This window comes from Henckelia pumila, chromosome 4, assembly GCF_033568475.1.
Source record: "Henckelia pumila isolate YLH828 chromosome 4, ASM3356847v2, whole genome shotgun sequence".
NCBI lineage: Eukaryota > Viridiplantae > Streptophyta > Magnoliopsida > Lamiales > Gesneriaceae > Henckelia > Henckelia pumila.
The window spans coordinates 82,077,295-82,093,397 of record NC_133123.1 but is presented as its reverse complement, the minus strand read 5'-3'; the positions used below and the strand labels follow the sequence as shown (position 1 = coordinate 82,093,397).

Genomic DNA, 16,103 nt, shown 5'->3' with positions numbered 1-16,103 from the left:
AATTCTCATTATTACTAATATTTTAATTTATTATTATTCATATTAAAACCGTGGTTAAATTAACATGATATACATCTCATTTATTTCTTGAACTCTATCTTTTTCTATCATTTATTCTCTCTTCTTTCTCTTTTTTTCCTGCCATTTAGGTGACTTTTTTGTTTTTATATATATTAGTAATTAGTATTAGTATTTCACCTGTGCGATGCACAGAGTGTTATTTTTATGTAATTTTTGTCAAAATTAGTAAATATGATTGTTTGAATAAATAATTAAAATACAAATACAAATAAATTAAGGTTTAATTGGATTATAAATTTATAAGCTATTTGACGACATCTTCTATAAATTTTATAAATTTCTTTGGAAAACTATTAGAAAACAGTTTTAAACTGTAGAGTCGTTGAGATAAGCTATTTGACATATTCTAAGATGTTTTTATATAAAAAATTGTTATTACAAAAATTAAATTATTATTATTATTAATAATTTATTTAATGATAATGCATGTATTAAACTGTAAACAAATCTTGCATCCGGAGTCTCACATATCTTAATTAATTTTTTAGTGGCTAAAAAATCAAGGGTTTCCAAATTAATTTCATATTTGAGATTTTGAGTTTGATTCATTAAATATTTAATATTTTAGTTTTGATCCAAAGATAAACATTACACACAACTACATATATACATAAGAAAATAGTCTATTTCTCTCTCATTCTCTCCCCTTTTCCAAACCCTTCCCCGCGATGGATCCTCTTTCTCCCCTAGCCCTAGCAGCCGCTCGAGAACGATGAATCGCCGCCCTAGAAGCCGGAAATCTCCGGACTGAAGCTACACAAAGGTAATATCTCGTTCTTAGCTTCAATTTAATACCTAAATCTTGAGTAATCTCGACCCAGGCTTCACCCATCGACTTACTTCTCCACGTATCTTCGGTGGGTGAATTTTTCTTTGCGATTTGGGTTGATTTCTAGTCGTCTCTTTGTTTTCCAGCTTGTCCCTCTTTCCCGCCATTGATCCCCTTTCTACCCTAGCCCTGGCCGCCGCTCGAAGAAGTCGAATCGCCGCCCTAGACGCCGGATATCTGCCGACTCAAGCTACACAAAGGTAATATCTCGTTTTTTGGCTTCAAATATTTAGTACCAATAATCATGAGGAATCTACTGCCCAAGCTTCACTGTCGACTTCCTAGGGGTTATTTTGATTTGCAATTAACCACTGTTTCTATCCAGTTACTAGCTTTTCAGCTTGTCGTTGAATCTTAATCTACTCGCAACAATATTTGATATCAGCAACAACGTTCACTGTTGAAAGAGCAGTTAATGATTTGAGTTGTTTGATTTAAAGCAGTATTTAATCCAAGTTCAAATATAAGACGTGATTTGGAATTTTTCCGGCATGCTGCAGTCGTGCAAGTAAGATTTTAACCTTGCAATTTAAAAACATTGTTGTTGACTATTTCGCACTATTATTGATATACAAACGCGATAATGTTGGAGGTTCAATATTTGAAGAAGTTCGAGGTATAATATGCAATTTAAGTAGACATCGAACATGTTGGAAGATCGATAATATTACAATTTATAAACAATTTCGTTAAAGTGCAAAAAAATTTGTATCACTGGAATATATTCGCAAACTATTGCAAAATTTTTTGCGTCTTGAACCAAATGCATATCTATTATTTTCAAGTGTTTGCTGTTTTGTTTATGCCAATTCCAGTCTTTTATTTAGGACGTGGACACACTTTCTGTGCACTACTGCTCTCTCTCAACACTTTGACATTCACAGTAAACTTTATTCAGCAAAAGCAGACAAAATGGGAGCTGCTTTTCTTTAACAAAGAAGGCGCCTTATGGTCAAAAGGGCTTCCTTTTTTGTAAGTTGGTAAGTTATGTTTATAGTAAACATATTTCGATACACGAGAATGTGAATACAAATATCAAACTACAGGTTTTCCCTTCATTTTTAAGTATGCATTTTCATTAAAGTCTCGATGCATGTTAGATAAATATGTCGATCTATTATTTTCTTTCTTGCTGAACTTTTGTATTGTGTTTGCATTTTTAGGAACAATTGCATGAGATGGAACAGAAGATACGTGAGCTGGAGAGAAAGATAGAAGAAAAGGAAAGAGAGCTGCATGATATGAGATTGGATAATGAAGCGGTTAGTTTGCTAGTTTTATATATATTTCTAAACTTTGATTGTCTTTTATGCTGCTGATGCCCGATGTTTGTTTTGTTTAGATTAAGTTCTCTATATCTTCTTGCATGCCTTGGCCAAAGAAGATCTTATTAGAGAACAAAGTAAAGATCTCTAGAGCTACAGGCATGCCTTCATATATTTGTTGAATTAGTTTATTAAGACGATGATTGCTATTTTTGGTATTTTATTGAGTTGTTGCAGCATATGCTTTTGCAATTTTATCACATTCTTGAAATGTTATTTTTTATTTTCATTTAAGCATGTCTTTACTGTAAAGTAAATAAACTAGTTAGAAAAGTTTTATTTGTTTCTAAAAATTTTTATTTGTTCCTATTTCTTTCTCCTGCATTTCTGACCTTGTCTTTGGGTTTTTATGACTATCACACAATAACATGCATCATTTTCCAGGAGGGAGAGAGATAATTTCGAGGCTGAAAGGGTGCAACATATCAAACAAATACATGATCTTCAGCCACGGTTAATTTAGCCATGGTTTTAAAAATACTGTGGCTATTTTAACCACGGTTTTTTCAATAAACCGTGGTTAATCTAACCACGGTTTTTTATTAAATCGTGGGTAAATTATCCACGGTTATTTTAAAACCATGGTTAATCTAACAATGGTTATTTATTAAACCTTGGGTAAATTAACCACGGTATTTTTAAAACCGTGGTTAATTTACCCACGGTTTTTTAAAAATCCTTGGTTATATTAGCCACGGTTTTTTAAAAAAACGTGGTTAATCTAACCACGGTTTTTTATTAAATCGTGGTTAAATTTTAGCCACGGTTTAAATCAGTGGCTACCTTTAACAACAGCGAGTTTAACCACGGTTTGAAAAACCGTGTATTAGCCACGGTTTTAACCACGGTTTTTGCCATGGCTAAAGTCAGAGTTTTTTTGTGGTGGAGAGAGGTCTGGTCAGGGTATGGTGTGATCCTAGGTCAATTTTAGGATGTTGTGGTCGGGTCGGTTCAAATTGGAAGCAATTCGGGTTAGTTATGGTCGAGTTAAGGGCAAGACAAGTTGAAGTGGTTAGAGCAGATATTTGGCGGGTTTAGGGGCTGCCCAGATATCCATTTTGTTTGGGCTGCCCGAGTTACCTTTGGAGGATATAACCTGGTCCTTGGGTTTTAGGATGTGTGTAGGATGTCGGTTCAAAGAAAATTCAAATTGGTTAAGTAATGGTCAAGTTATAGATTTTACGGTTCGAACGCTCTAGGTGTGTTTTGTTTGGTTAAGTCTAGCTTAGGGACATCCACTTAACATCATGATTTTCTTGTTTTAAATCATGCTTTCTTCCTTAAATTATGTATATTCAGGTGATGTTCCATCTTACGAGTTGAGTAAAGTTTTGCAAAAGTTGAGGACTTGGTCTTTGCGTTTGCAAGTCAAGCAAAAGTTTAAGTTGAAGTTTGAGTGAAGTTAAAAGTTTGAAGTCAATGAAAGTAAAAGCTTTTGAATGAAGGAAGTTGATTGTGACGAGACGAACAGTGTTGGTTGCGGGATGTCTCGGCTTACTTGCCTAATTAGACGGGTAGTGTGCGGCAGGAGAAATCTCGGAACCCATACCAAATCAGAGGAATGGGGCTCGCCCTCGAGCAAGTTATGCAAAAATAAAATGAAACAGAACAAAAACATAAGCAAGGATGAATCACGCAAATCATAGCCTCAGAGAAAACCATTTTCACCTAAAAAAAATAAGCTCATAGCAAATCTCAATTATCAATGATACACCTTCAGTCGAATGTGAACGTGTGTGTGTGCCATGTTACCCTAGTTACATGCAACTTCAAAAGAACAAAGTTTCAAGACTGTTCGTCGACCTATAACAATTTAGTGCAAGCTACACCATCAAGAACTCTCCTCCCAACAATCCTTCAACACAACACAACTTTCTTGAGAATAATTACGCACCTCTAGATTTTGCACCCGGTATTGCTTTAGCCCCAATAATTATCCGCAAACTTAGCTACAACTAAGATAGGATTAGAATTTCAATCCCCTCGTCTATAGACCGGATGGAGCATCAACCCCATTTTATCCGCATACTTATCCTTGATCTTGCTCTTTTAGGATTTCAATCCTGTCAAGGCCCGGATGGAGTTGTAACATTTATTATTATTATTATTATATTATTATTTTTTTTTAGGTGCGCCCAAGATCATTTATGTCATATCAAAGAAATCATCAAGATTCAAACACTATCAAGTTTCACAAACACCTATTGTCGTGCAATGGTCCAACAGACATCCACGATATCTAATACATCGCTACACTTTACTGGTTAAACATGCGTTCTTAAGAATATTCAACAAACAACCTACGGTTTCTCATATCCAACCAAGAGTTAAATTTTTTCAAAAATCCATTTTTCAACTATCTCGTCATAGGCTAACAATTTCATCCTCAACTCATGCACACAAAACACTCATGAAACAATTTATGAACTATATGCAAGTACGCAACAAACACAATGCAAAACAAACAACAAAACACTGAATGCACCCCCCACACTTAAACGAAGCATTGCCCTCAATGCTCGAGAACTAAACTAAACAACTAACAACACAAAAGAAAGTGAATGCAATGCAATGAAAAGATAAAAAGAATACTCCCCAGGCTTATGGATTGGCTTCCGCCCTGTCCTCATCATGCTCTGGCGGTGGCACTGGGTCGACCCATGGAAACTCAAAAGGTGGCGGGAAAGGAATAGCTGATGGGAGCGTGGTGGGATCAATCCCTAGTCTCTCGGAGATGCCACGAGAAATGTAATCTATCACCTTAAAATTTGCAGCTGTGGCCGCATTGAACATGTTCTGGTGCTGAGTGAAAGCGGCCATCTCTTGAACAGTAATTGCAGTAGGGCGGCGTGGATGTGGAATAGGACGCACCGGCTCGTGCACCGCCACAAATTTCTCATCCACCAGAAATAGGCTCCGCCTATAAGCCCTTTTGGCATCAACAGTTGCTTGGTCAATGGGTCGCATCGGCTGCAACCATTCCTCGTCTGCTCTAGCTTGCACACCAGCTCGCATGCATAACTGTGTAATGATCATGGGAAAGAAAAAACCGGATGTCTTAGAAGTGATCGACTGCCGTATCTGATCATGAATAACTCGACCCACATTGACCGGGAATCCGACATCAAGAGCGTATAGAAACACAGCATGCTCAACATGAACTTCACTCTTGTGTGAGATTGGCATTAGACGGCGGCAGAGGAATGCGTACCAGGTGGCCGGATTCACAAAAAGATATTTCTCTTTGAAGCACTTGTAAGTAACCGGATCCAACCAAGCAGCCCCGGTAAAGCACAGTTGAGTAAGGATCTCGTGGACAACCGGGGCAAGCATTGCGCTTTGGAATATGCTGTCATCGATATCTGGTGTCTCTAGCATGGCATTCAACTCAGAAGCAGCATAGGAAACCAAAGTGCCCCGGACAAAGGCCTTGCCATCCGTCCGCTCCGCAGCATTGGCGTAGAACTCCCTAACAAGAGGGACTATGGTTGGAGCGGGTTGCTTACAGAACGTTCCCCACCCACGTGCCAAGACTTGAATCACCACTTCGTTTACATTCGCGTCTAGATCAAAACCCCTCTCAGTAATATGGGAGCGATGGGTCTTGGCGTGGTTGTAGCGATCCCGGGCTGCTTGATTGACAAAAAGGCCAGCTAAGTTGCGCGCGCTCGATCCGGGAAAAATACCTGATCGAGCGCGCCTAAATAAAATGCGAGGCAGTGAGTTTGTGAAATCTGCGCGCTCGATCCTGTGATTTTTCCGGATCGAGCGCGCCTTAAAAAAAACTTTGGGCAGAAAACTAACGATTTCTGAGCGCTCGATCCGATAAAATGCTAGAATCGAGCGCTCCCTACTTTAGAAGTTGCTGTTGTTTAGTTAACTAAAATTAAGGTGAAACCGGAATTAAATTTCTGATGATGAATATTTGATAGGATTAATTATTTTTAGATGATTAATGATTGAATGAATAATATCAAAGGTGTAGTCGACCGATACCAAGTCTTATTTCTTATTGATTTCCTCAGTTAAATTGTCAATCTTGCATGATAGTTATAGAAATTTATTATAAATTAGTTTTGAATTGATAGTGGTTAATCTCAAACCAAAATCCCCTTTTTACTATTTTAGTATTTTTAAAAGAACACTATTAAATTTCCCTTTCCTCGTGGGAACGATCCCTACTCACACTACTGCATATTATTATTTATCTGAATGAGTCGGGTAATTTGGGCGCGACACGACAAGCGCTATCAAATTTTGGCGTCGTTGCCGGGGAACGGTGTTAATATATTGTGTTCTTCTTATTTTATTTTTAATTTTAAGTTTTTTTTATTATTCCTCATAGTGCTATTCTGGTTTGTTCATGCTTTCAGGTGAATCTTCGGAAGAAGAAGAATTTTCATACGACCCAGAGATAGAAAGAACCTTGCTTATGCGACGGAGAGAAGCTCGTAGGAGGCAAGCAGAGGACGAAATTGAAATTTTTGAGGAAGAGATGGCTGCCAACGCAAACCTGAGTTTGAGAAAATTGGGCACTCCTGATCCAAATCAACAGCCCTTGTGCATTACTTTTCCAACTCTAGAAAATAATGCTAATTTTGAATTGAAATCTGGATTGATACACTTACTGCCTGCTTTTCATGTTCTTGCAGGTGAGGATCCGCACAAGCATCTGATGGAATTCCACGTTGTGTGTTCAAGCATGAAACCGCATGGAGTTACAGAGGAGCAGATTTAGCTCAGAGCCTTTTCGTTCTCTTTAAAAGTTCTGCTAAGGATTGGCTGTACTACCTACCTTCTAGATCTATCACAACCTGGACTGAGATGAAAAGGATATTTTTAGAGAAGTACTTTCCAGCTTCTAGAGCAGCAAACAACCGGAAAGAAATTTATGGGTGCAAACAGCTGATGGGAGAGTCACTGCACGAGTATTGGGAGCGCTTCAAGAAACTTTGCGCCAGCTGTCCGCAGCACCAGATAAGTGAAAATTTACTAATTCAATACTGTTATGAAGGGTTGTTGTCTCATGACAGGAATATGCTGGATGCGGCTAGTGGAGGAGTTTTTGTTGACAAAACTCCGGTGCAAGCAAGGAACTTAATAGAAAATATGGCTGCCAATTCTCAGCAATTTGGCACCAGCAGAAGTGATCCTGCACCAAGGAAGAGTAACGAGGTAAATGTTTCTTCTCTTGAACAACAATTGAGCGAACTGACGTCTCTTGTGCGTCATATGGCTGTAGGGAATGGACAAATTTCTAAGGTATGTGGAATTTGTACTCAAGTGGGACATGCAACTGACATGTGTCCCACTCTTCAAGAGGGATATGCGGAACAAGTCAATGCAGCTGGAGGATTTCCAGGACCACCTCAACAGAAGTATGATCCTTACTCCAACACGTACAATCAAGGTTGGAGGGATCATCCGAACCTCAGATACGGAAATCCACAAGCGAATCCACCTGGACCTCAAGCACCACAGCACAATCAATCTTATAGGCCGCCGTACCCTCCACCACAGCGCCCCCAGATTCCTACGCCAGGTGAGTCTCTTGAAAACATAGTTCAGAATCTTGCCACTAATACTTTGGCTTTTCAACAGGACACCTGGACGAGCATCCAAAACTTAAATACCCAAATGGGGCAGCTCGCTGCAGCAATTAGCAAGTTGGAAGCACAAAATTCCAGCCGTTTGCCTTCACAAACAGTGGTGAATCCGAAGGAGAACTTGAGTGCTATTACATTGAGGAGTGGAAAGGAGCTGCAGATTCAAGATGGATTGGTCAAAGAACCGGTAGAGATTGAAGGGGACAAAGAAGACAAGGTGGAGGAGAGTGAGCCCATTCCTAAAGAAGCACCGAGAGGTAAGTTCCCTCCTTTTTCTGAGTATAAACCTGTTGCCCCTTTTCCCTTAGCTTTAAAGGACTCTAGGAAAAATGAGGGGATTAAGGAGCTCTATAAAACTTTTCGTAGATGCGAGGTAAACATTCCACTATTCGATGCTATTAAGCAAGTACCTCGTTATGCTAAATTTTTAAAAGAATTATGTACTGCGAAAAGAAAACAAAAATTGAAGGGTTGTAAGAAAATTGAATTGGGAGAACAAGTCTCTGCCGTTATTCAAAGAAAGGTACCTACAAAATGCAAGGACCAAGGTATGTTCTTGATTCCATGTAAAATAGGAGGTGTTCGGCTTGATACAGCCATGCTAGATTTAGGAGCATCTATTAACGACATGCCATACTCTGTTTATGCTTCCTTAAAACTAGGACCTTTGAATGAAACTGCTATTGTTATACAGATGGCTGATCGATCTACTATTGTTCCTAGAGGTTTGTTAGAAGATGTTTTAGTAGAAGTTGGTGATTTGGTTTTTCCTGCTGATTTCTATGTTTTTGACATGAAAAGTAATGAATTGAATAGTCCTATTTTGTTAGGAAGACCATTTTTGAAAACTTCTAAATCTATAATAGATGTTGATAACGGTACTCTCACGATGGAATTCTGTAACACCCGGTATTTTTAATTACATAAATCCGCCTGCATAATTAGGATATTTAATTATTTAAATTTATGATTTATGGGTTAAATAATTATGTGAATTATTTATGCATGATTTAAGTTATTTTTAAGCATTTAACCCATAATTAGTGATTTTTATGATTTTTAGTATTTTAATTATTTGATCGCGTAGACGGGACCGTGGACGGACGAGATGACAACTTTCCATCCAAATTATTTTATGAGCCTTTTTAGAGCCTTAAAATATTATTTTGAGTTTTATTATCTCAAAATTTTAAGTATTTGACTTTATATAATTTTAGGAGTCCTTTTTATTCAAAGTTAAGCCATTTTAATGACTTTTTCTTATCTTTAAAATTCCCCTAATTTTTAATTTCGGGATTTTATAAATTTTAATCTAATTTTATGATTTGAACGTGTATTTAGGATGCTTAAATTTATATGATATTTTTCTAGTATTATTAATTAACCTAAAAACCTATTTCCTTATATATTAAAACCTAATCTACCCAAACCCATCCCTCAACCTACCGATCACACACCTAGCCGCCTACCCCTACTATTCATCATCCCCTCCAACGCTCCAGCAACCTCCAAGACCCCATAGCCAATTAATTCGAAGGTTCCAAGCAAGGCCAAGGTACCCCGTTGTCGTCCCGTCGTCCCGAAGTCCGTCGTACACGTTTCTAACGCTACAAATCGGTGAAAGACATGATTTTCTTTCAACTTTTCGTGCCAATCAGATATCTATATTGTGTTGATGGTTTATGCATTAAATCTTTCGAAATTTTTTTAGAAAAGAGTTGAAGGGTTCGATTTTTTTTTCTGGCCTTGCTTCATGTTCACGTTTTGTTGATATAGATCGGTCAAGGGCTGTTGGCTAGGGTTCAGGAGGGTCCTAAGGAGCCTTAGGGTCGGTTGGAGTCGGACGGTTCAGGCTGGAATGGAGCCATGACCGAGCTACATCAATCGGCCCCAAGATGGTCACAGTTTAGGGTTACGGGTTCAGGGGCTTCGGGTTCAGGGTTCCTGGCTGCATGGGGACTGGGGCCCGACTGGGTTAGGTCCGCCCGAACGTGGGCTACGTCCGGGCGGCGGCGCTCCGGCCAGGGGCGGCCGGAGCCGGCCGGCAGCAGGCCAAGAGGGCCTGCTGCTCACGGCCGAGAGGCAAGGGGGGGAGGGGGATCGGGCTGGGCTAGTTTAGGTGTCCGGGTCGGGTCTGAGTGGTCCGGGTCGGGTCGGTTAGGTAGTGGGTCGGGTCAGTGAGTTCGGGTCCGAGTTTGGTGGGCCGGGCTCGAGTATTTTATTTTTTAAGTATTTTACAAAATTATGTGTTTTTGAGACTAATAAATTGAAATAAAATTATTTGGACTCCCAAATAATTTTATTTGGACTTTTAAAATTTTAATTAAGTTAGTCCATTAATTTTGTGGGCTTTTGAGCCCATAAAAGTTATTGGGCCAGTCTTTGGGTTTTTGGGCCCATTGGGCCAGTTTAAGTGTTATTGGGCTTAGTGTAATTTTAATGGGCTTATTTAATTTAATTGGGCTGAGACTAATTATTTGGGCTTAAAGTTAAGTTAATGGGCTTAAGTATGTTAATGGGCCAGTTTTAAGTTAATGGGCTTGAGTGTAGGGCCAGCAGTCCAGGACCATCCATGAGAAAATTTGCATGTGTCCTGATTATATATTTAATTATTTTTATGCATTTGAGTTATTTTAATATTTATATGTTAATAAGAAATTTAAATTAAATATATATGATGGACACACATTTTATTCAAGTACATGCATTCATGAAATAATATTTTATGCATGATTTAATGTTTAAGTTGAGCAATAAAAATATTTTATGTTGGAAGTTGAAGTAGTGTGACAATTTAAGGGGGATTCGTCCCCATATGATTGAAGGGCAGTTTACTGCCAATTTAAGAGGTGATTCGTCACCGGCCACGTACGTAGGTTTCCACGCTGATCAGTATTTAATGTATGATTTAAGGTTACACTACGGATACAACCATGCTATGTTAGAAAATAAATTGCTCAATAATGTTATGTATTATGTTATGTAATATGTTTATTTAAGTAAGTTATGTTATGTAATTTTTAAGCATGCTCATTCATGTATATGTATGTATTAGTATTAAATTGGTTTAAATTATTTTAAACCCTTGTTATGTTAGCATGTTGGGCCTCTAGGCTCACTACACTGGTATGGTGCAGGTGAGTACGTTGAGGATGACGTTGTACCCACCGGAGGCGAGGACGTATGAGCATGCACGCAGTGGCCCCGTGACCGTGAAATATTCTGAGTCGCTATGCATGTTTTTGTGTTGTCAGCATGATACATATTTTTATTATTTTCAGTGCATGCAAACTTTTATTTATTTATGCAGTATATTTTAATTAATGTTTGACTCAGATATTTATTATTATATTTTTAAGAATGCAATTTTTATTTAAGTATTTAATTGGTTATTCATTTTAAATATTTTTACTCTGTGCATATATGTATGGGCATATATGTACATATTTTATTTAGTAAGTAAAAAAAAAAAAAAAAGAAAAGAAAAAATTTCCGCATATTTATTTATTATAGAGTTAGGGTCGTTTCAAATTCGATGGAAAAATTGCTAAATTTGATATTTTTGATACCCTGAAAATTCCTGCCCGTGAAAGTGTTGTTAATATTCTTGTAACGCATGCTGAAATCTCCACTGCTAAAATTTTTGTCTCTGATATGCAGGTACCTAAAGCCGCGACAAAATATCCTCCTGATAACGTGAAAAGGATGCCCATGAGAAAAGAGAAACGGGGTCAAGGAGCTAGCATCTCCAAGAAATTGACGCAGCAAATGCTTGGGACCAAATTTTCTGGAAAATTTTTTAAATGGGTGAAGGTGGACAAAGGAACCAGATTTAAACCACCCTGAGGAACTGCAACATTTAGTCGAGCCAACGACCGTAAACAAAGGCGCTGACTTCCTTTTTAGTGTTTGTTTTGCTTCTTTTGTTTTGTTTTGTTTTGTTGAATTTTGTGTTTATTTTTGCTTTGTTGAATTTTGTTTCTCGGAAAATGTTTGGAAAATTAAAACAGTAACTTCTGAAGTACGGAGCGCTCGATTCTAGCATTTTATCGGATCGAGCACTCAGAAATCGTGAGTTTTCTGCCCAAAGTTTTTTTTAAGGCGCGCTCGATCCGGAAAAATCACAGGATCGAGCACGCAGATTTCACAAACTCACTGCCTCGCATTTTATTTAGGCGCGCTCGATCGAGTATTTTTCCCGGATCGAGCGCGCGCCATTTATACTTTATAGCTGTGCATTTTTTCTTATTTTTCCCCCACTTCCCCTTCAAATTTGCTCGGCCCCCTTAGAACCCTTTCTCCCTTAAATTTTGAAAATTCAAAAATCATCAAAAATTGTTATCAATCTTTGGCAGGAATTATTGAAAGGCATAGGATCATCATCTCAATCTCCTCTACGCCTATATATCATCACAATCCACAAGGAACACCATATTTTGAAGTGCACACAAGGTGTTCGACGAATTGCCAATATTACTAAATCTTGCAAAAAATTTTGGGTGCTCATGGCTCCAAAACGCACTACAGAGAGAGGAGAATCTTCTCGCCAAGGTACACGAGCTACAACCGCATCCTTAAACTTAGCCGGCCATTTTGTCAATCAAGCAGCCCGGGATCGCTATGACCACGCCAAGACCCATCGCTCCCCTATTACTGAGAGGGGTTTTGATCTAGACGCGAATGTAAATGAAGTGCGGTTCAAGTCTTGGCACGTGGGTGGGGAACGTTCTGTAAGCAACCCGCTCCAACCATAGTCCCTCTTGTTAGGGAGTTCTACGCCAATGCTGCGGAACGAACGGATGGCAAGGCCTTTGTCCGGGGCACTTTGGTTTCCTATGCAGCTTCTGAGTTGAATGCCATGCTAGAGACACCAGATATCGATGACAGCATATTCCAAAGCGCAATGCTTGCCCCGGATGTCCACGAGATCATTACTCAGCTGTGCTTTACCGGGGCTGCTTGGTTGGATCCGGTTACTTACAAGTGCTTCAAAGAGAAATATATTTTTGTGAATCCGGCCACCTGGTACGCATTCCTCTGTCGCCGTCTAATGCCAATCTCACACAAGAGTGAAGTTGATGTTGAGCGTGCTGTGTTGCTATACGCTCTTGATGTCGGATTCCCGGTCAATGTGGGTCGAGTTATTCATGATCAGATACGGCATTCGATCACTTCTAAGACATCCGGTCTTTTCTTTCCCATGATCATTACACAGTTATGCATGCAAGCTGGTGTGCAAGCTAGAGCAGACGAGGAATGGTTGCAGCCGATGCGACCCATTGACCAAGCAACTGTTGATGCCAAAAGGGCTTATAGGCGGAGCCTATTTCTGGTGGATGAACAATTTGTGGCAGTGCACGAGCCGGTGCGTCCTAATCCACCTCCACGCCGCCCTACTGCAGTTACTGTTCAAGAGATGGCCAGCACCAGAACATGTTCAATGCGGCCACAACTGCAAATTTTTAGGTGATAGATTACATTTCTCGTGGCATCTCCGAGAGACTAGGGATTGATCCCACCACCCTCCCACCAGCTGTTCCTTTCCCGCCACCTTTTGAGTTTCCATGGGTCAACGCAGTGCCACCGCCAGAGCATGATGAGGACGGGGCGGACGCCAATCCATAAGCCTAGGAAGTTTTCTTTTTATCTTTTCATTGCATTGCATTCACTTTCTTTTGTGTTGTTAGTTGTTTAGTTTAGTTCTCGAGCATTGAGGGCAATGCTTCGTTTAAGTGTGGGGGGTGCATTCAGTGTTTTGTTGTTTGTTTTGCATTGTGTTTGTTTCGTACTTGCATATAGTTCGTAAATTGTTTCATGAGTGTTTTGTGTGCATGAGTTGAGGATGAAATTGTTAGCCTATGACGAGATAGTTGAAAAATGGATTTTTGAAAAAATTTAACTCTTGATTGGATATGAGAAACCGTAGGTTGTTTGTTGAATATTCTTAAGCACGCATGTTTAAACAGTGAAGTGTAGCGATGTATTAGATATCGTGGATGTCTGTTGGACCATTGCACGACAATAGGTGTTTGTGAAACTTGATAGTGTTTGAATATTGATGATTTCTTTGATATGACATAAATGATCTTGGGCGCACCTAGAAAAAAAATAATATAATAATAATAAATGTTACAACTCCATCCGAGCCTTGACAGGATTGAAATCCTAAAAGAGCAAGATCAAGGCTAAGTATGCGGATAAAATGGGATTGATGCTCCATCCGGGCTATAGATGAGGGGATTGAAATTCTAATCCTATCTTAGTTGTAGCTAAGTTTGCGGATAATTATTGGGACTAAAGCAATACCGGGTGCAAAATCCGGAGGTGCGTAATTATTCTCAAGAAAGTTTTGTTGTGTTGAAGGATTGTTGGGAGGAGAGTTCTTGATGGTGTAGCTTGCACTGAATTGTTATAGGTCGGCGAACAGTCTTGAAACTTTGTTCTTTTGAAGTTGCATGTAACTGGGGTAACATGGCACACACACACGTTCACATTCGACTGAAGGTGTATCATTGATAATTGAGATTTTCTATGAGCTTTTTTTTTTTAGGTGAAAATGGTTTTCTTTGAGGCTATGATTTGCGTGATTCATCCTTGCTTATGTTTTTGTTCTGGTTCATTTTGTTTTTGCATAACTTGCTCGAGGGCGAGCAAGGTTTAAGTGTGGGGGTATTTGATAGTAGTGTTTTGTTTGCATTTTTAGTGTCGCTTTGTTAAGTGTTTTGCATGCATTTTGTGTCATTGTTCGTGTTTTATTCTTGTTTTATTTTATGTCATGCATTGAGCTTCTTAACTTAGTTTTGATTTATTGTGTAGGTATTTTCATGTTTGGATTAAAGAAATCGAAGTGCGTCCATGCGTCCAAAGAAAGCAGCGAAGCAGATTTTTCATCATGGAAGCATGCGCTCGATCCTGGCATTTTCCCAGATCGAGCGCGGTCATGAGATTTGCAAGACAGAAAGCTCGATATTTTGTATGCGCTCGATCCGGGACTTTCACAGGATCGAGCGCGGCTAAGAAGTCTGAAGGCAGAAAGTATGCTATTTTGCGCGCGCTCGATCCTGGGAATTGTTAGGATCGAGCGCGCGGGTCTGTTGCGGGAATATTCTACAATTTCGGAAACTCTTTTAATTAAGGATTTAGACTTTTATTAGACTTTTAGTTCCGTTTTAGAGGGATTATGAGATGATTCTACACGCTTAGAACGCGAAGAACTCTCTCTGGACGGCTAGGTTTTCATCTATCTTTTTCTTAATTTTATTTTCTCTCATGAATTTTTGTAGAGAATTCATGAGTATTGTTGGCTAAACTTTAATACTTGGTTGACGTAGACAAAGCCCTTGATTTTACTTATTCATGAGATTTTGATTTTCAATGTTTTATGTTTATCAAGTATCAAGAATTATTCTGAATTGATTGATATGCTTGTGTATGAGATTTTTAGATTGGCCATCTTAGGATTTCATTATACAGTCGAATGCTAAATTAGAATTCAAATCCGTAATTGTTTGAAACCTCTGATTTGCGAAGCAACTATGATTAATATTTTCTGCTGTTGAATTTGTTATATCGTAGGAATAATAATTGACTAGGCTAAATTTATCCGCTTGTGTATGGGTTGTCTAACTTTATCAATTTTACTAGTTTGAATGCTATCGTGGATTTAAATTTGATCGCTGGTATTGGGTTAGTTTATGGGGTAAGGGTTAACTTAGACTACTGTTGTCTAGTTAACTAAAATTAAGGTGAAACAGGAATTAAATTTCTGATGATGAATATTTGATAGGATTAATTATTTTTAGATGATCAATGATTGAATGAATAATATCAAGGGTGTAGTCGACCGATACCAAGTCTTATTTTTTATTGATTTCCTCAGTTAAATTGTCAATCTTGTATGATAGTTATAGAAATTTATTATAAATTAGTTTTGAATTGATAGCGGTTAATCTCCAACCAAAATCCCCTTTTTACTATTTTAGTATTTTTTAAAAAAACACTGTTAAATTTCCCTTTCCTCGTGGGAACGATCCCTACTCACACTACTGCATATTATTATTTATCTGAATGAGTCGGGTAATTTGGGCGCGACACGACTAAGCGCTATCAACACATTCCTCCGACCTATGCTCGTCTTCCACGCAATGTTATAATGATGTAAATTTTATGTCATGAGTATATTTGGAAAGTTATAGAAATTGTTTATTTGTTGTTTAATATTTTTATGGAATGAATAAATTTGTAATTTTTAAACGTTTTGAT

At 38.5% G+C, this 16,103-nt stretch overlaps 2 protein-coding genes across 9 annotated transcripts; both read left to right on the top strand.

The window, feature by feature from the left end:
* The first annotated feature begins 711 nt into the window (after positions 1-711).
* Positions 712-7,027, top strand: LOC140863448 (uncharacterized). 8 transcript variants are annotated; one of them, XM_073266892.1, is made up of 8 exons: positions 712-844; positions 997-1,110; positions 1,354-1,418; positions 1,809-1,890; positions 2,074-2,172; positions 2,253-2,334; positions 6,609-6,795; positions 6,888-7,027. In XM_073266892.1, the coding sequence occupies exons 3-8, from the start codon at positions 1,402-1,404 to the stop codon at positions 6,889-6,891; spliced, it is 471 nt and encodes a 156-aa protein (XP_073122993.1). In that variant the 5' UTR covers positions 712-844; positions 997-1,110; positions 1,354-1,401; the 3' UTR covers positions 6,892-7,027. The 8 variants fall into 8 exon arrangements, with proteins under 8 accessions (XP_073122993.1, XP_073122986.1, XP_073122989.1 ...); XM_073266885.1 differs by having other exon boundaries at positions 6,609-6,973; XM_073266888.1 differs by having other exon boundaries at positions 1,795-1,890; positions 6,609-6,973.
* Positions 6,920-15,185, top strand: LOC140863447 (uncharacterized). Its single transcript, XM_073266884.1, has 2 exons — positions 6,920-11,748; positions 14,658-15,185. Exon 1 carries the CDS (start codon positions 7,060-7,062, stop codon positions 8,758-8,760), a length of 1,701 nt encoding a protein of 566 aa, XP_073122985.1. The 5' UTR covers positions 6,920-7,059; the 3' UTR covers positions 8,761-11,748; positions 14,658-15,185.
* Positions 15,186-16,103: the final 918 nt, after the last annotated feature.

Excerpts from the sequence above, each read along its gene's own strand:
- LOC140863448 (XM_073266885.1), top strand. Across the intron at positions 1,891-2,073 it reads GCTTCCTTTTTTGTAAGTTG|GAACAATTGCATGAGATGGA; the intron begins GTAAGTTATGTT and ends TTGCATTTTTAG. Across the intron at positions 2,173-2,252 it reads TGAGATTGGATAATGAAGCG|ATTAAGTTCTCTATATCTTC; the intron begins GTTAGTTTGCTA and ends TGTTTTGTTTAG.
- LOC140863447 (XM_073266884.1), top strand. The coding sequence starts at position 7,060 with ATGAAAAGGATATTTTTAGAGAAGTACTTTCCAGCTTCTAGAGCAGCA.